At 46.3% G+C, this 19,925-nt stretch overlaps 2 protein-coding genes across 8 annotated transcripts in view; one reads left to right on the forward strand and one right to left on the reverse strand.

Annotated features, from left to right (window-relative positions):
- ACAP3 (ArfGAP with coiled-coil, ankyrin repeat and PH domains 3) overlaps window positions 1–14,443 on the reverse strand; it is a 160,903-nt gene extending 146,460 nt beyond the window's left edge. For 2 of the 3 annotated variants that reach the window (XM_083628615.1, XM_083628614.1), the window contains exon 1: window positions 14,187–14,442. In XM_083628615.1, the coding sequence (XP_083484741.1) occupies window positions 14,187–14,233 (47 nt within the window). In that variant the 5' untranslated portion in view covers window positions 14,234–14,442. Of the gene's footprint in view, window positions 1–14,186 lie in introns of all 3 variants that reach the window. The other variant, XM_083628613.1, reaches the window with a different exon arrangement.
- Window positions 1–19,925, forward strand: part of PUSL1 (pseudouridine synthase like 1) — a 102,710-nt gene that overhangs the window by 24,067 nt on the left and 58,718 nt on the right. For 2 of the 5 annotated variants that reach the window (XR_014551660.1, XM_083628883.1), the window contains exon 1: window positions 19,321–19,643. Coding sequence is in view for 1 of the 5 variants with exons in the window: in XM_083628883.1 (XP_083485009.1) it covers window positions 19,585–19,643 (59 nt within the window). In the remaining 4 variants the exon portion in view is untranslated. Of the gene's footprint in view, window positions 1–11,306; window positions 11,497–19,307; window positions 19,653–19,925 lie in introns of those variants that run through there. The other 3 variants (XR_014551657.1, XR_014551658.1, XR_014551659.1) reach the window with 3 other exon arrangements.

The following is a 19,925-nucleotide window of genomic DNA, read 5'->3' on the forward strand; positions in this document are numbered from 1 at the left end:
GCAGGGCAAGAAGCCCAGAATAAAATTTAAAATACTAACTGATGTAAAAGAAAGAGGTGGATTTGCCCTGCCAGACCTTAAACTCTATTATGAAGCAGCAGCATTTTGCTGGCTGAAAGAATGGCTGCTTCTTGAGAACACAGACATTTTGGATTTAGAAGGTTTTAATAACGTTTTTGGGTGGCATGCATATATGTGGTATGACAAGGTTAAAGCACACAAAGCATTTAAAATCATATTGTCAGGAAAGCATTGTTTAATGTCTGGATAAGATATAAAGATTTACTTGAAAACAAAACCCCAAGGTGGTTATCACCGATGGAAGCGAAGGCTCAGAAAAAGCTCAATATGGAGGCCAAATGGCCGAAATATTGGGAGATTTTGGAACAAGAAGGAGACAAATTGAAACTGCAGAGTTTTGAGAAACTAAAAGATAAAGTGCGAGACTGGCTGGCTTCATTATTATCAAATAAGGGAGGCTTACAATTTGGACAAAAAAATTGGCTTCCAGGTGGAAAAATCAAAATTGGAAACAGAACTGTTAGATCCCAAAACTAAGATACTATCAAGAATGTATAACTTGCTGTTGAAATGGAATACTCAGGATAAAACGGTTAAATCTGCTATGATTAAATGGGCACAAGATGTTGGACATAACATTATGTTTGCTGACTGGGAACAGTTGTGGACCACAGGTATGAAATTCACGGCATGTAATGCCTTAAGAGAGAATATTATGAAAATGATATACAGGTGGTACATGACACCAGTCAAGCTTGCAAAAATCTACCATTTGCCCGATAACAAATGTTGGAAATGTAAAGAAAATGAAGGTACATTCTTTCACCTTTGGTGGACGTGCCCAAGGATTAAGGCTTTCTGGGAGATGATTTATAATGAAATGAAAAAGGTATTTAAATATACCTTCCTGAAGAAACCAGAGGCCTTTCTCCTGGGCATGGTCGGCCAATTGGTGTTAAAGAAAGATAGAACTTTCTTTATGTATGCTACAACAGCAGCAAGATTACTCATTGCAAAGTATTGGAAGACACAAGATCTACCCACCCTGGAAGAATGGCAGATGAAGGTGATAGACTATATGGAATTGGCGGAAATGACTGGCAGAATCTGAGACCAGGGAGAAGAGTCAGTGGAAGAAGATTGGAAGAAATTTAAAGATTATCTACAGAAACACTGTAAAATTAATGAATGTTAAAATGATGTCGGAATGAAATGAAGCGGTTTTAGCAACAATGTTAAAAAGGAGTATGTAAAATTGTTTGTTAATAGATGAAAATATAAAGCTATAATATGTTAAGATAAAGAACTAAGAGAAAAACAAAGAGGGAAAGGATTTGCTGAATTAACCATTTGAACTGGAATACAAAAAAGGGAGGTGTGAGGAGGTCAGGGAAACAAGTAAATGAAAGGCAAGACATGGAAAGATGGATTTATTTTTAATTGTCTTTATTTTTTCTGTATTTTGTATTTTTTGTTTCTTTTTTTATTCTTTTTTATTACTTTTGTGATTCCTTTTGAAATTCCTTTTGAAACACCGTTTACTTTCCCGCCGGAGTGGTACCTATTTATCTACTTGCACTTTGACACGCTTTCAAACTGCTAGGTTGGCAGGAGCAGGGACCAAGCAACGGGAGCTCACCCCGTCGCGGGGATTTGAACTGCCAACCTTCTGATCAGCAAGTCCTAGGCTCTGTGGTTTAACCCACAGCACCACCCGTGTCCCTTTATATTCACAGTACACCCACTGAAATTTGTAGAAAATTGTCTTGAACTGGCAAAAGGCAGTTTCCTAAGGTCTTTGCTTTGCATCTCTGAGTTTCCTAACTGTGCATGATGAGGAGTCAGCAATGCTTTTTGGGTGACTGAGGAACAACTGTGACTGCATTAGCCAGGCGACAAAAGGCGTCTGTGTGCCAACTGGATGACAGCATCAAGCGGAAGGGGAAAAATGCACTCCAAACAGGTCTTTCAAGGTAATTAGGTGTGTTTACCTGAGCTCAAACTATGCATGCCTCTACAAGGTGCACAAAAGGAACCAGCCTACAGACTGGAGGTTCCAAAATTTATGGGAGCTGCAGCACACTTCTCCCACCCTGAATTAAAACCCATTGAATTAAAACTGGAGGTTCTACTGGCATTTTTACCATCCCAAAGATTTACTTTTACAGTGCCAAAGGTGCAAATGATCTACCCTTAGATGAACCAGGTCAGATCATGTTCCTAGTCTGAGTCACTGCTCTGAATGGTCTTGGTTCCTTGATCATTCCAGCTGCAAATTCTAGTGTGTCGATGTTGCACTTTGGCGGCAAACTAAAATTTCTGAGAGAGAGCCCGGTGTGAAGCAAAGTTTGCAAAGTTTGGCGTCATCAGAGTTGGGCTCAGCAGGGAACTGGGTGCTTGCTCATTCACAACTGAGAAGCGATTGTCCGTTTTTAGAAATCTGTGTGTGCTATCTGTCGTGCTTTGCCAATTCATATGCTTCGGGAGCAGGTCACACTCCCTGCCCCAAGCCTAATGACTCAGGTAGAAAGGCTGTAAACCAGATTCATCTGAGGACAGGTAATTCTGCTGAGTCTTTGCAGTAAGGAAAAGAACAAAGAGCTTTGCAGCACCTTGAAAAACTTATTGTGGCAAAAGCTTTTATAGTTCTGCTTTGTGTGCTTCTTGAATTGTTAACCTCAGTGGGAATGTTTTTCCAAGGGGGAGGGGGAATGCCAAAAGGTCAATAAACCCCAAAGGATATTCCACAGGGAAGAATAAATTACAATGAGATCCAGTCAAAAGACAAGTTCCAATTGGAGTAGGTGTGGCCTGCTCCAAAAGGCGAGGCAAAGATAGCATATAGAAACACCTAGAGAGGGACCATTAATTTCTGTACAGCGAGCCACACCCAGTCCCTATTGAGCCCGGGCTTGATAGCGTCAAATTTTGCAAATTATATATCCCAACTCAGCAGCTCAACTCAAGAGGCTCCCTTTGAAAAAAAATTATGGATGCATATGGAAGAGAAGGTGCCTCATTTTTGCTGCAAAGGGGGAAAAGCAAAATAGTGCCCCCACCCTCAATTCCACCTGCAGAATCTGGCTGGGCTGGCAGATGAATTGTAGGGCTTTCCTAGACGGTTGGTGTTTTCAGGTGGGATCCAATCACAACCCGGCAGATTCAGGCCACACAATTCTGGTCACCTTCACACATTTAAAGCACGTGGCTTCTAGCAAATATACTGGGAATTGTAGTTTAGTGAGAATTGCCAGCACCCGTAACAAACTGCAGTTCTCAAGTTTCTTTGGGGAAGCCATGTGCTCTAAATTTGTGGTATAGATAGCTGATTGGGAGGTCTTGTGTAAAAACCCTGCTTCCCCCCAAATATCAGGCTTTCTGCAATAAGGGAAAAAGCAGGACTAGTACATGACTGGACACAACATTCTTTAGCTTCCCCAGAAATACATCATTAAATAGCAAACTTTATCTAATCTCCCTGCAAATAAATAAGGATGGAGGCTCAATAAATGGACCATCTGGAGATGCCCTTACTTCAAACACTGGAGACTGAACAGTATCCTTGACCACACCTGAAGACTATTGTTATTATGATAATTTATTATATTTATATACCACCTTTTCTTCCAAAGAGCTCAAGGTGGTGTACACATTTCTCCTCTCCTCCATTTCATCTTCACAACAACCCTGTGAGGTAGGTTAGGCTGAGAGAAGGTGCCTGGCCCAGGGTCACCCAGTGAGCTTCATGCCTGAGTGGGGATTTGAACCCTGGTCTCCCAGGTGATATAGGACAGAATAGCTTAGGTGGGCAGCTGCTTCTCTCTTAAGTAGTAAAGTAAAGGTAAAGGGACCCCTGACCCATTAGGTCCAGTTGTGGCCGACTCTGGGGTTGCGGCGCTCATCTCGCTTTATTGGTCGAGGGAGCCAGCATACAGCTTCCGGGTCATGTGGCCAGCATGACTAAGCCGCTTCTGGTGAACCAGAGCAGCGCACGGAAACACTGTTTACCTTTCCGCCGGAAAAGGTATCTACTTGCACTTTGACGTGCTTTCGAACTGCTAGGTTAGCAGGAGCTGGGACCGAGCAACGGGAGCTCACCCCGCCACAGGGATTTGAACCGCTGACCTTCTGATCAGCAAGTCCTAGGCTCTGTGGTTTAACCCACAGCGCCATCCGTGTCCATTCACTCTTAAGTACGCAAGAAGCAACTTGTCTTGAGGAACCAGCTCAAAGCATCTCCACACAGTGCCATGAGCTTCTTTTTCGTGATGGAAGTCCATCTCAACCCTGACTGGTCCGACTGCATATGACTCAGAGACACAGAAAAACGACCCTCATCCAGCAGAGGCTGATGGGAAAGGCAGCAAGACATGAGTCCTGAATCGCACAGCAGACAGGCATTTGGTCTCACCAGAGCTACAAAAGAGGAGTCTACTGGATCAGACCCATCTCGTCCAGCATCCTGTTTTCACAATGGCCAAGCAGATGCCCCTCTGGAAAGCCCACAAGCAGGACCCACACATAACAGCACTTTCTCCCTACTCGTGATTCCCAGCATCTGGCATTCAGAAGCATACTGCCATTTCTTACTTAACGAATTACTCACAGCGCCCAGCTTGAAATGACTTGCCACAGATCATGACATATATATGAGAGGAGGAGATCATAGGTGTACTGTTTCGGCGGGGCGATTAAAAGAGCAAATGGATGTGTTTTCACCTGAATCGGTGACACAGATGATTGAATGAGTTTGATGGTTTGTTGCTGTTTTTCCCCACCCCCTTTAATTGCACGAGATATTAAAGGATGTATCACCCCGAAAGAATGTTAGGCAGTCATCGAATTCTGAGGGATTTCCCTTTCAGTCAGCACTTGCTGCGAGAGCCAGCCCAGCATCTGTTTCCAATGTGCTGGAATGTGTGGAGTCCCAGTGCCTCTGAGAATGTGCAGAGTGTGCGTTTCTGTCACTTCTGAGTAACCACAAACAGCCCAGACACCCAGGGTTGAGAACACCCCTGGGGTTTGGAAACGCAGGCCTCATGCTGGGAAAGGTTCTCCATTACAAAAGCCAACAGAGATCGAGAATATTGGGCCACAAATCGGACAGTGGGGATTGTGCTTGCAACAATGGGACCCTAATGAATAGCCCAGCCTCACTCCCAGCAAGCAAAGGCATTTGGCCCCAAGCCTACTCGTGCTCAGCCACTAAGTAAATAAACACGCAGACCTATACAATTCATCTTGACGTCACCTAGCAAAGGGTGATGGCCACAGGGACAGAGACATCTGGCCGGTGAAGTCACTGCTCTGGCATGATGCTATGGAGGCACTGGTGGGCAACCCCTCCGAGGCTCTCCTCTGTTTGCTGGGCTAAGCCATCAGAGGCATTTGAGTGAGGCCCAAAAGAAAATGTACCATGCAGTCTGAGAGCAGCTCAATAGGCACTAAAGGTAAAGGGACCCTGATCATGGCCGACTCTGGGGTTGCGGCACTCATCTCGCTTTATTGGCCGAGGGAGCCGGCGTACAGCTTCCAGGTCATGTGGCCAGCATGACAAAGCCACTTCTGGCAAACCAGAGCAGCGCACGGAAACACCATTTACCTGCCCGCCGGAGCGGTACCTATTTATCTACTTGCACTTTTGACGTGCTTTTGAACTGCTAGGTTGGCAGGAGCAGGGACTGAGCAACGGGAGGTCACCCCGTGGCGGGGATTCGAACCGCCGACCTTCTGATCGGCAAGTCCTAGGCTCTGTGGTTTAACCCACAGCGCCACCCGCATCCCATAAACAGGCACTAGCTGTTATTTATATCAGCCACTTGGGTTCCTGTTCATAGTAGGAATGCATATAATTCCCTGGATCTGTTGCTCCAAGTGTTTGTTCTGCCTGGGTATCTGTTCCGACTTTCTTCAAATGTAAGATGGGGAATCTGGGTCGGCAGGGAGAGACGACAACGCAGTGGGTATATAAGGGATGTGGGAGACATATGATACAGTTCCCATTTAGAGCCAGTGTGTGTAGTGGTTAGAGTGTTGGACTAGGACCCTGGAGACCAGGGTTCAAATCCTCACTCCGCCATGAAGCTCACTGGGCCACTTAGTGCTTCTCAGACTAACCTACCTCGCAGGGCTGTTGTGGGGATTAAATGACAATTGGCAGAACAATGTATACCACCATGAGCCCCTTGGAGAGGAAAAGGCAAAACACAAATACAACAAATAAATAAATAAATAAAGGCGTATCTACACAAATCACACTTTCAAAAGCAATATGCAAAATGAAACACAGCCGTCCCTCGAAATTTGCACTTCTCTGAATTTTGCAATGCAAAATTCCAACCAAGGAATGTGTGAAAATAAAAAGGAAAGAAATGCATAAACTGGGGTAAAGTGTGCATATTAATGAAAATTAGTGAAAATAACATAAAGTCATTATGTTTAGGAAAATGGCTGTGCAAAAATGTGTTTGTTGTGCAAAATTTCACCCATATGTGTATACCTCAGGAGAAATTTACTGGTGATTTTTTTAAGGGCTAAAAGAGAGAGAGAGATTTGCAAACTTGGGTGGGAAATGTGAAAAATGGAACTTAAGGCTAGAAAAGTGAGAACCAGAGTGAGACCAAAATGGGCTGATTCACCCATCCCTAGTGGTGAAGCACATGGTTCCTTGTGGAAATGATTATTCTACTATATTAAATTTGTATACCACGCTTCATCTGAAGAGCCCAGGGTGGTTCACAACAAAAAAATACAAAACGAGAATAGAAAATAACCAATGAGTCCCTGGTTGAACCATTAGAGCAGTGATGTGAAAGATCTTGTTTAACTACAACTCCCATCAGCCCCAGCCATAAATTATGCTCAAATCTACTATTCCCAAAGTTCCCTTGGAAGATGAGCTGATTCTTAAACCACTCTGGGAATTGAAGCTCTGTGCACTCTCAGCACCCTTCATAAACTACAGTTCCCAGGATTCTTTGGGGGGGAGCCATGACTGTTTAAAGTAGTATCATTTGTATTTTAAATGCATAGTGTAGATGTGGCCTTCATTACTAATTTCTAAGTAGGAACAGACAAATTTTGGTTTCTCTCTGTTTCTCATTTTTCGGAGTGTACTTTTTTGTAAGCCCCTTTCAGAGTTTTGCTTTTACAATCAAGTGGTTTATAAATTTTACGAAATAAAAGTTCAGCACTCCACATTTCCATCTCAGTTTGCAATTTATTTGTTTCTTTTAAAAGCCCTCCTAAGAATTCATCAACATTTTAATGCTAGTATCTTCCATGAAATCTGTATACAATTCTGCCCAATATACACGCTTTTGCAAAGTTATTTCCCATAGAATGTTGCATTTTGTATGTTTATCATCACAAATATCTGCAGTTTTGTACACATCACCATGATGCAAAATCTGGAGAAGTGAGGATTTCGAAGGGCAGATGCATGTTGGCCCATGAATTGTACCAAAAAAGTGTGAACGAAGCAGATTTGCTTTTAAATCCAAACTGAATCAGATTTCCCACCGACACCACCGAGAACTAATTCCAGAAATAGAAAAGGTTACTGCAGCTTGAATTTCCTTCCATTTATTCTGGTCTTTTATTCCGCTCCTCCTTACTGATGTGCACAAGCGATCCCCGACATCATGCAGAATCGCACGAGTGCATCAAATGGCTTTTTGTGTGTGCCGCGTTTAATCGATGTGTACAGGGGCTCGTTTGCAGCTTGGGGCGGGGGGGGGGGAGAGGAGGAGAAAAGCCAAGGATGAACGGAAGGAAATCAAAACTCTGGCCAACTGCCTAGACTTGGCAAACGGAGGACCTTCACAAAGTACAGAGTTAAACTATGGAATTTTCTCCCACAAGCAACAGTGAGGGCCACCAACTTAGATGAGGATGTAACCAACTCACGGAGGAGAAAGCTATCAATGACTACCAGCTCTTAGGGTTATGCTTTACCTCCACTGCTGAATTCAAAGCTCCTGGGAGTCAGAAGTGGGGAAAGCTGTTGTGCTTAAAGGGGCCCCTGACCATTAGGTCCAGTCGTGGCCGACTCTGGGGTTGCGGCGCTCATCTTGCTTTACTGACTGAGGGAGCCGGCGTACAGCTGGTCATGTGGCCAGCATGACTAAGCCGCTTCTGGCAAACCAGAGCAGCGCATGGAAACACCGTTTACCTTCCAGCTGGAGTGGTACCTATTTATCTACTTGCACTTTGACGTACTTTCGAACTGCTAGGTTGGCAGGAGCAGGGACCGAGCAATGGGAGCTCACCCAGTCGCGGGGATTCGTTGTGCTTAGGTCCTGCTAGTTTGGTCATGTCCACAGAATGGAAGATGGTAGGTTCCCCCAAGGATGTGCTCTATGGGGAGCTGGCTTCAGGCGCCAGGCCTGTTGACAGACCAACTCTGTGCTACAAAGTTGTCTGCGAGCATCACGTGAAGGCTGGCAATATCAATCCCTTGCAGTCAACCGCAGTGCCTGGAGACAGGCAGCCAAGTTATGAATCCATAGCAGTGACCAGAAGAAGAATGACCACTGGGAGGAGCACAGAGAGAAGAAACGTCACGGTGCATCTGCAGCAGCACAACCGGACACCTCCATCTGCCCCAGCTGCAACAAAGCATGTCTCTCCCATATTGGTCTCTACAGCCACAGTAGGCGCTGCAGCATTCCAACGGTTTGACTTCACTCCCAAAGACACACTTCTTCGTTGTCTCCCGAGACAGGAAAGCAGGAGAAATCTTGGATATACAGTGGTAACGCGGGTTACATACGCTTCAGGTTACAGACTCCACTAACCCGGAAATAGTGCTTCAGGTTAAGAACTTTGCTTCAGGATGAGAACAGAAATCGTGCTCTGGGGGTGTGGCGGCAGCGGGAGGCCCCATTAGCTAAAGTGGTGCTTCAGGTTAAGAACAGTTTCAGGTTAAGTACGGACCTCCAGAACAAATTAAGTACTTAACCTGAGGTACCACCGTAACCTAATTTTTCTCATTCTTATGAGGTGGGTAGGGGCAGAATATAATACACATTTATAAAATGATGCATGGGTGGAAACAATATTTTTAAAAAGAGAGTTTTTCACCCTAACTCATAGGATTTGAACTCAGGATCACCCAATGAAGCAGAATGTTGGAAGAGTCAGTACAAACAGAAGAAAGGGCTTTTCAACACAGTGCTTAGTTAAACTATGGAGCTCGCTTCCGGAAGAGGGAGAAATGGCCACCAACTTGGATGGCATTAAAAGAGGAGTAGACAAATTCATGGAGGATAAAAATATAAATGGGTACTAGCCCAAATAGCTATGCTCTGCCTCCACAGCTAGAGGCAGCAATGCTTCCTAACACCAGTACAGTGGTACCTCGGGTTACATACGCTTCAAGTTACAGACGCTTCAGGTTAAAGACTCCACTAACCCAGAAATAGTACCTCGGGTTAAGAACTTTGCTTCAGGATGAGAACAGAAATTCCGCGGCGGTGGCACAGCAGCAGCGGGAAGCCCCATTAGCTAAAGTGGTGCTTCAGGTTAAGAACAGTTTCAGGTTAAGAACGGACCTCCGGAACAAATTAAGTTCTTAACCTGAGGTACCACTGTAATCCCCTTTTCCTAGGTCAGTTGCATGATGAAGCACAGATTTTTAATGAGGGTAGAGGTCATGACTTCTGTACCCAGCAGTGATCTGGACACAGAGTTGGGGAGCCAGGTCCGGGCTCAGAGCTGATGGCAGAAGACAGCGAGGCCAGTGTGCCAGACCCTGGACCTTCATGGACACCTTTTCCCAACCAGATGCCTCCTAGGAAGCAATAGGCCAGAGCCAATGTTGCTTGAAGGAGGTATACAAGGTATACAAAGCTCACTCAGAGCTGTCTGTGGTCCAGCAATCTTTGACCAGTCTTGTTGCTTTCTCTGTGGGCTCCTGCATGGGAGCAGAACATTACAGTAGACGACCTGCCTATACCTTTCCTGATGTCAGAGCCACAAGTAGGTTTGGAGATGCCCTAGGCAAAGCACGCTTTAGTGGATCTGCTGCTATGTTAGAGGCCCTCTTCCTCACCTGGTGAGGTGGACCTGGTGAGCTTGTTGGGTCCTGGAACTCCCATTTAAATCTTGCACCCAACCTGGTAGTCAGTCAGTCGTCTCTCTCTCTGTATATAGTTCACCACAACTTCCAGCATCCCTTAACTTTCCATGGTGTCTGGAGTTGATGGGATCTGTACTCCAAAACCTCTGGAAAGCACCAGATATGGGGCTGTGCCCAGTATTAGCCCTATTCAAAATAGACTTCTTGAGATTGAGGTGCATGGCTAATTTAGCTTTGTTAACTTCCATGAGTCCACTCTGAGTAGGAATTGGAGATAATTCTAGGGAAGGCTGCTCTGCAGGAAATTTAATTGGCACTTTCTGGCTGCAGATGGTTTTTCAAAGGCTGATACAGAGCAAGTGTCAGTGGTTGGTGCTGCTGGGATACTGAGGGTCTGGCACCAGGTCTTCCCAACATCTCTGCCCCACAGCAGGAAGTGGATGATAATCTGATGAGTACCATTATCAACCAAAAGTTGGGGGAAGAGACTTGGACAGTCCAGACATGTTTACCCAGAAGAAAGTCCACCTTGAGTCCAGTGTCACTTACATTTGTACCATATATTTAAAGTGGCGCCACACCACTTTAATAGTCCTGGCTTCCACTGAAGAATCCTGGGAACTGTAGTTTAATAGTGTTGAGAGTTCTTACAAGAACCCCTAACTCCCTTCACAGAGCTGCAATTCCCAGACTTTCCCGGAAAGAGGGACTGACTGTAAAACTACTCTGCAAGTCGTGGCTCTATAAGGGCAACCGGGGTCTCCTATCAACTCTCAGGATTATTTTGGGGGAGCCATGGCTGCTAAATAGTGCTTTAAGTGTACGGTACAGATTGGGGGCCGGTCAGTCGAACTCCCAAGAAAGTATACAGAGCTTCCCAGCCTTAGCTGAACAGATAGACTAATCAGCTCTCTGGCAACAAATTAACCAATGAAATAGCACATTGATTTAAATTGGATTGAACTGAATTCACTTTGCAGATTACCAAAACCTCAGTTAAAGCACCTTTTTGCAAGGTTTTGTTTATTAAATGATAAACGACCATTACTAATGGGTTGACTTTTTAAGTTTTCTTTTAATGCTATTGTTACAACAGGGCTGCGTTTCTAGACCCGCCTACTCGGGAGTAAGCCCTGTCAAATGCAGCGCCTAAGTGGATATGCACAAGACTGTGTTGTAAAATATCCCGACCTCTTGTTTGCAGGTGTGCGGATTAAAAATTTGCCTTCGCCAAGTGGAATGGAACCTCAATCTTCATCAGCTTCTGCGGCTCTGATTGATTAGCCAAACCATGTAAACCGACTGGTGTTTTTGCAGCTCCGGTGATGAGGTCTTCAAAGGAAAGACAGCGCGGCCCAGGATTGTTATGCAGGCCAATGCATGTCTACTCAAAAGTAAGTCTCCCTGGCTTACTCCAGATAAGCATCGTTAGCACTATGGTCTGGGCCTGGGGCAGCAATTGCAGGTTTGAAGATGTCATGGACATCTTTCCTCTGTCAGTAGACCTAGGCACATCAGAAGAGCCCTGCTGGATCAGGCCAAGGGCCTACTTAGCCCAACATCCTGTTCTCACGGTGGCCAACTAGATGTCTCCGTGGGAAGTCCCCAAGCAGGATCTTGGCGCAACAGCAACTCTCGGACAGTGGAGGCAGGACACAGCCATCATGGCTAGTAGCCGCTGATGGCCTTCTCCTTTGTGAATTTGTCCAGTCCTCTTATAAAGCTATCCTAGCTGGCGGCCATCACTGCCCCCTATGGGAGCGAATTCCATACTTTGCACTGCCTGGAGAAATACTTCCATTTGACAGTGCTATTCAGCCACACTTTGAACTTCCCAGATTACCCAAGGATGATTTTGGGTTACAGGCCTTGTGGGAAATGGAAAGGGTGTCTTGATTCAGCTGCCCAGTGCATCTTAGACAGACAGGGAGAGAGCCCACTAGAGGATGCTTTGCTCGGACCAAGAACAAGCCCAGCCTATGGCATTTTGTGCATATAAACCTATATGTCCAAAGATGTACCGGCATGCACATACAAGCAAATATTACATGCAGCAAGGGGGAAGCTTATTTCAGCCCGAGGGCCACATTCCCTGCTGGGCAACCTTCCAGGGGCCACATGCCAATAGTGTGTGGAGCAACAGATGCAAATTGTACCTTTGTACAGGAGACTAATTTCTACACACGCATTCTCACACCCCTCTGCACCCTCCACCCAGGCAAGCAGAAAGGCAGGATCAGAGTTCAAGGGCACATTCCAGCCAGGCAAAAACACTCAAGGAGGGCCAGTGAGGGTGAGGGAGATTTCCGAGGGCCAGACAGAGAGGCCTGAGGGCCACTTCTGGCCCCTGGACCTGAGTTTCCCTACTCCTGATTAAATGCATAGATGCATACAAAGATCTTTCGCAGTCTCTCTCCTCCCTAATTTAAGGTATACCTTTGCCCTTCCAGGAAATCTGCAGCTGGCAATGCTCCATTCCTGCACTCTAAGCCCGTATCACTGACCAATATCTCCACGGCTCCGAACACGAGAGCCATCACATCCTTTCTGGTGGGTGGTCTCTGCGGCATAACCCTGTCCCCCGCCATCTCAGACACACACGCGTGGCTGCAGATGACCTTGATGTCTCCCCATCCTTGAGTTCTCTCCTTTTCCCTCCTCGCTTAGTCGCACAAAAAAAACATCTTTGGGGAGCAGGAGGAGAAACAACACCCCCCCCTCCCAGCTTTATCAGTATGAGTTCTCTCGCTCTCTTTATTATTATTATTAAAATAGTATTAATAATGTTTCGCTTCTTTTGCCATTCCGGACGTCTTCTGGCTTGCCTTTCTAGACGAGGCTTCTTGACACCACCCATCTTTCCTTTATCTGTTCTCACGCCCAGCTGAGATCCCTCCGGATGAATGGATGTGTGTGCGTGCGTGCCCCTTTGTACAACACCAGGCGTTCAAGTCTCTGCGATTGGAGGGACCCAGCCAGACAAAACACACACACACACACACACACACACAGTTTTTTGGTGTGTGTTTTTTAAGGCTGGGCGGGATCCCATATTTCCACTCCTTGTAGAAGAGGATGACATTGAGCCCCCATCCTCCGTAGAGGGGATCCTCAGGCCTGCATCCTAGATTCTCCTTTTCCCAAAACACTACCTATGCTGCTAGACCTCATGAGGCTCATTAAGGGGGACAAGGCTGTTTGCATCGGACAGAACCGCCTTTCCGTGGATCCATTTGATCACTCCTGCTTCCTGGATCCTTCTGTCTCTTTCCCACCTCCCTTAATGAGATTAGAGGGGGAAGAGCCTTTGTAAGGCAAGAAGACAGTCCTAGACAGGCAGCCCTAGACAGACTTCCCTCCCTCTCCCCCCCCCTCTCTTTTTCTCTGCCAGAGCCAGCTGCTCATCTTACAGGGACTAGAGACTTAAAAAAAAAAAAATCATTATCAAGATGTTGAGGGGGGTGGCTTGAAAAACGAAGCCCCCCTTTTCCCTACCAAACCTACCATTATGTTCCACGGCAACTCGTGTGTGTGTGTGTGTGTGTGTGTGTGTGTGTGTGTATGAAATCCTCCATGAAAGCTGTTGAATTCTTCCATGCGGTTTTTGCACAGAACAAACCTGAATCTCTCTCTCGCCTGCATTCTAAGGGCAGGAAAGAGATTTCCCCCCCAAAAAGGGGGGAACGCGGGGAGAGGAGGCATTTTGCTCCTTGCACAACCCAACCCAACCACGACCATTTCTTCCTTTCCCCGCCTTTAACAACGAATAAATTAAACAAACCCCTGTCACTGTGTGTGTATGTGACGCCAACCTGCTTCCAAACCGCGACGCCGAACGCACCCCGTACAAACGCCAAAAGCAGGTCACGGTTTGGGTTGGGGAGGGGGGGGAGGATGGAGAAAACCGGCTCCGAGGGGAGACCTGGTCCAGCCCCATCAAGACTGCGCCTTGTTCTTGGGCGGGGAACCAGAGCGGGGTGGGGTGGGGTGGGGGGCGGCGGTTTAATCCGAATCGATTTCAGCGCGAGCCGTTTTGCAACCATAACAAGAAAGAGAGACGGAGATCAACGAGACTCTTTCTTACCGGAATCGGGGCGAATCCTTGATGCACTCCTCGAATTCGACCGTCATCTTGGCTTCTTTTTTCCCCTTCTTCTTCTTCGTTTTTGGAGGGATGGGGGTAGGGGTTAGGGATTGGGAGAGGGGGGTGGAAGAGAAAGCGACTCAAAATCCGGAGAGGCGCATCTCCTGCGGCAGCGAGCCCCGCGCACAGCCTCGCCACCCGGCGCCCTGCTTGCCTCCAGCGGCGCGGGCTGAGCGCAGGAGGAGCGGCGGCAGCGCCAGTCCGTCGGCGCGCACGCTCTCGCCTTGGCGCGCGGCTCCCTCCCTCTCTCCCTCCCTCCCTCTCTCTCCTTCCTGGGCTGTCAGGGGGGTTGGCTGGGGAACGAGCCAGCGAGCGAGCGAGCTGCAGAGCTTGCCAAAGAGTTGTGTCACACATACACACCAACACACCCAGGGAGCATCTACCAATTACCTTGGAGAGCAGAGGAACACAGGACGGAATTGGAGCGCGCTTTTTTTTTTTTTTACTTCATAGAATTATAGAGTTGGAAGGGATCCCTGAGCATCATCTAGTCCAGCCCCCGGCCATGCAGCAGGAATATGCCGCTATCCCACATGGAGATCACACCTGCAACCTTGGCATGATCAGCACCACCAACCAACCGAGCTATCCAGAGCTTATTTCTTTTATGGCTCCATTCATATCCCCCTTTCCTTTCCAAGGAGCTGAAGGTGGTGTGCATAATTCTACCCCTCCTCCTTGAATCCCCGCAACAACCCTGTGAGGTAGGATAGGCAGAGAGGCTTCCAAGCAGCCATGCCCACTTTGAATGGTGGGGCCATAGCTGTCAACTTTTCCCGTTTTTTAAGGGAAATTCCCTTATTCCAAATAGGATTCCTCGCAAGAAAAGGGAAAAGTTGACAGCTATGGCCCCACCCTGCGTAATCGCATGACGTGGCACTTGCACACTATTTGAATGGCAATGCCTGTCAAATTTGAAGGGGGGTGGCCCCTCAAATATTTTAGGGGGGCGAAGGGACCTCGACCCCTAGGAGTTGGCTCCTATGCTTCCAAGGTCGCTGCCAGTGAGCTCCAGGGATGAGTGGTGGGATTTGAACTCTGGCCTCCCAGAGTCTTCTTCCGGCACTGAAACCACTACTACACCCCATTGGTTGTCTTTTGTCCATCTGGGCTCTGACTGACAGCCACTCTCCAGGGTTTCGGGCAGGGTGCCTTTCCCCAGAAATGCCATTGGGGATTGGGCCTGACCGTACCACAATATGAAGTAGATGCTCTGCCCCTGAACAGGAGGAGTACTGGGGCAGATAAATAAATAAAATACAGTGGTACCTCAGGTTAAGTACTTAATTCATTCTGGAGGTCCGTTCGTAACCTGAAGCACCACTTTAGCTAATGGGGCCTCCCACTGCCGCTGCGCCGCCGGAGCACAATTTCTGTTCTCATCGTGAAGCAAAGTTCTTAACGCAAGGTAATATTTCTGGGTTAGCGGAGTCCGTAACCTGAAGGTAACCCGAGGTACCACTGTAATGTCGTTAACATGGGACAATAATAAATAGGACAGTTTAGGGCATCCTCTGCCAACCCAGTGCCCACCTGATGTTTGGGGCTGGCAGGAGTTGTGGCCCAAAATATCTGGAGGGCAACCAGTTTGATGAAGGCTAATTTAGAACACGATGCTGCTGCTGCAGTTTACCGTATTGACTTCCTCTGATTTCAGCAGAGGAGTTAAATACATTTGGCAAGACCCATGCCCTCAACATTTGTATAGTACGGTGTTTGAGAGGGTTCCAAGCACTTTGCACAGGTTAATTTGTTGCACTACTTACAACAAGCCTGTAAGGTAGACTGAAAGGATTGGAAGGGGCCAGTTTAAGAGCACCTGGTTTGCAGGCAAGATGTCCCAGGTTCATTCCTTGCAATCTCTGAGCAGGGCTCAGAGAGGGGGTCCCTGTCTGAAACTCTGGGAAGTGGATGCCAGTCAGTGCAGGCAGTACTGAGACAGATCAGCGTTTCCCAACCTGTGGGTCACCAGCGCGTCACAATCCTATGCAAGTGGGTCGCTGGCTTTGTAAGTAAACCCCAAATAATAATTGTTTGTAATCCCTAACTAGCAGAATGGGTACCTCTTGCAACTTTCCTGTTTCGTTGTCATATTGTAAAGGCTAGATGACCTTAGGTGTCTCTTCCAACTCTACAGTTCTATGATTTTATGACAACTGTGACAATAACCTTGAGGGCTGCCGCACCATAAAGGCTGGGAGCCACTGAAATAGATGGACCATTGGTTTGACTTGGGAAGGCCTATCCTTGGAGGAGGCGGTTTGTTGTGTCTCTATAGGGTTGACTATATTATTATTATTATTATTATTTATTTATTATTATTATTATTATTATTATTATTATTATTATTATTATTATTATCATCATCATCAATTAAATTCTATACCACCCTTCATTTGAGGATCCTGATATTATTATTATTATTATTATTATTATTATTATTATTATTAGATGTAGGTTTGGCTTTTTCAAATCAATCTCCACTGGCGCTGGGCAAATGCTGCCAAGTCTCTGCCACGGGTGTGCAATTGCCTTGCTCCCAGCGAAAGGTGGAGTAGGATCCCAGTTGCAGGAGTCATTGCGCTGGGCTCAATTCCTCACAATCAGGAGACACTCCACAGAGAAGCAATGTGGTCTCTCTTAACAGTAGGTAGCCCACTTTCCTTCCTTCCTTCGTTTCTTTTTAAAGAGCACGTTTCTAGTCATTAGGATGCCAAAGATACGGTTGAAAGGGTGGGCAGTGGTTGCTGTAATCTCTGAAATGACTTTGTCTGTGTGTGGTTTGTTGCCCTGCTGTTCCGCACTCGGAGAGGGAAGCTTTTCGGGCATCCCGGTGAGACATGCCTTCTATCGAGGCCATCAGGGCTCTCTACATGGCAGAAGGCAGATGTCATCATGCTCTAAACTAGGAGCTTCCTAAGCCCCCCAGCACTTCAGCAGCCCAGAAGGGACACAGAGGGCGCGCCCGTCCCTGGACTCTGTGAATGGAGCGGCTCACACACAGATCAGATTAAATTAATCTGGGGTGGCTGAAAAGTAATAAAAAGTGCTGGATGTGCTGGTTTAATCCTGATCCTCCCGCACATCGTCAGCAGAAGCTGTGGGAACATTTTCTGTGCACTGAGCGACACACACAAACAGAACCGATTGCATAAGTCGTCTGGCAGGTTGCATCAAGCACATCTGTTTAAAATGCTGATATATTGGAACCTTTGGGGATGAATAGGTTTTTCTTCTTAAAAGTAGCACAGGCCTTGTGGAAATCAGACCCAAATGTTGCCAGGAAATTAGATTTCTTCCACTGGTGTATTAATCTGAGTGCATCTTGACCAGGAGTAGATTGGTACCAGAACTTTTTGTTTTTATTTATTTGCCACAGTTTTTATCCTGCTGGGGGGACAACACATCCATTATCCCCCCCTCATCTCATTTTAACCTCACAACTGTTGGAAGTGCAACAGCAAGGATCATTCAGTTTGTAATTTAAGGGTTAATTCTGTTACGTTAAAGTCAACTAGCCAAGAGGGAAAACAGGTGGGGAGGCACTGCTTAGCAATCAGGCAGAGTGGCATGATCTCTAGTGAGGTAGCATGTGTGCCGACTAGCTACATAGTTCTGGAGATTTCCCTCTGTATAGTTGGTTCTATGCCTCCCTGCTATGTGCAAAGCCTGTAGTGCGAAAGGCAAAAACCTCTCTGTTAATTTCACCTGAATTATACACTGTTTATGTTCAGTTTATTCAGTAAAGTGTTATCAGGGTTTCTTTTCCTTCTGGACTCTCTTTGCATTATCCAAGTGACTTTGCTTACAACAACAGGACCCTGTAAAGTAGGTTACCACGTGACACTGAATAGCCCATGATACTTCAGTGAACTTCATGACGGAGTATGGATTTGAACCACAGGTTCATCTTTGATTCTCTAAGCAATACCCTTGTGCGTACTCCGCACAAAATTCAGATTCTCAATTCTGCACTGCATAAATTATACAATGTTGCACTCCCCCGGCATAAATTATGCAAAACACAAAATATTCAGGATAGATTTTGATCCATCCTGAATATTTGCTATTTTTGCATAATTTATGCCCTGTTCCTCAACTGCTGCAAATCGAATTCAGCCATTCTTGTTTCTTAGATTTCAGTGTGCCTTTCACACATGCTGAAATCACAAAGCGACTTACAAGAATACAGGTGGAGGACTTGAACCCACAGGTGGGCGAGAGTGCATATATTACACGAAGAAGACTGTATGTGGCCTGCAAGTTTCAGCTCAGCAGGAGCTGGCAGTAAATTATAGCGTAGATGGTCTGTAGATGGTCCCTTAAAATGTGGGGAAGGTACGGTATTCTGCATACACTCAGAGGTCTTGAATCCAAGATGCCTTAACTTTTGTGTTGTACTACCTTGCGCTGATGAGAGATCCCGTCAAGTCTGCTCTCAGGTGTTTTGGACTTGGGAGAGATCAATGCAACGAAATCAATTGCAAAAAAAAAAAAAAAACAAAGGGGGAAAGTCTGTTTTTTGAAGGAAGCCTTTAAGCCTTAAAAGGGGCTGGTGGGTTGGAAGCAACGCTGCATTTAAACAACAACAGCACACACACATCCACCATATTTCTCGACAATAATAATACATTATTTTTAATCACAAAGGAGATTGGACGTTTTTTTTCACAGGTGGGAATTTCCCTCCTATCCCTAAAGAGAATCACCGCGGAATCTCAGCTCCTCCTACCCAGCTGGCGGTGTGTCCATTTGTGGCCGAAAAAATCGCAATCAAGCCGAGACACGGATAGCTCTAGGCCCTCGTGAAAGCGCCCTATCTCTTCAATGGCACCAATTTGGGCTGCCTAAGAAGCTGCCTGCGAAATGGGGTGAATCAAGATCTCTGTCAAACGGGGAAGAAGTTTTGTTTCTCCCCAAAACACGGAGAGAAAAAAATAATATCGCAAAATAAGAAACGCGTTGGGACTCTATTTAAAAAAAAAATCTCACTATAATTAGTTTAAGAAAAGGCAATTGGGAAGACACTCCAAGGGAGGGGGCTTTTGTTACCAGGCTCCTAAACTTTCAAACGCAGGTGAAAGCCATGCTGCATCAGGCAGGACGCTGCTGAGACCGGTCGGCGGTGCCAGTTTATCCTCTTAATTAGTATTTTTAAAAGAGGAGGGGTAACAGGTGTTTGTTTGTTTTTTAAATATTGCAACAAGAGCTTTCCACTTCCAGAATCAGGCAGTTGTGAAATTTGCCAGCAGTTATTAATAATGGCAATGTTAATTGTTCAGAGCTTCATATTCATGATTCATAGCTGAAATTTCACGGCGGCTTTTGAAAAACCAACATGGTTTCTCCAAAAACTCGGTATCTGCTGTTCTTTCAATACTTTGGGACCAAGTATTGGTGAGTACGGTATGTTTAGAAGCATTCTCAAATGCTCCCTGCGTGAAACTCTGGAGAGCCTCTGCCAGTCAGTGCAGACAATGCTGAGCTAGATGGACCAAGTGGCTTGGTATGGCATACAGAAACTTCCTGTGCTCCTGTTACAGGAAGGGCTGTCGCTCAGTGGTAAAACTTCTGCTTTGCACACAGAATGGCCCAGATTCAGTTTCCCAGCCTCTCCCGGTAGGACTGGAAAAGGCTCCAAGTCTGAGGCCCTGGAGATTTGCTGCTGGTCAGTGTAGA

Source organism: Podarcis filfolensis (assembly GCF_964270895.1).
Source record: "Podarcis filfolensis genome assembly, chromosome: 8".
Lineage (NCBI taxonomy): Eukaryota > Metazoa > Chordata > Lepidosauria > Squamata > Lacertidae > Podarcis > Podarcis filfolensis.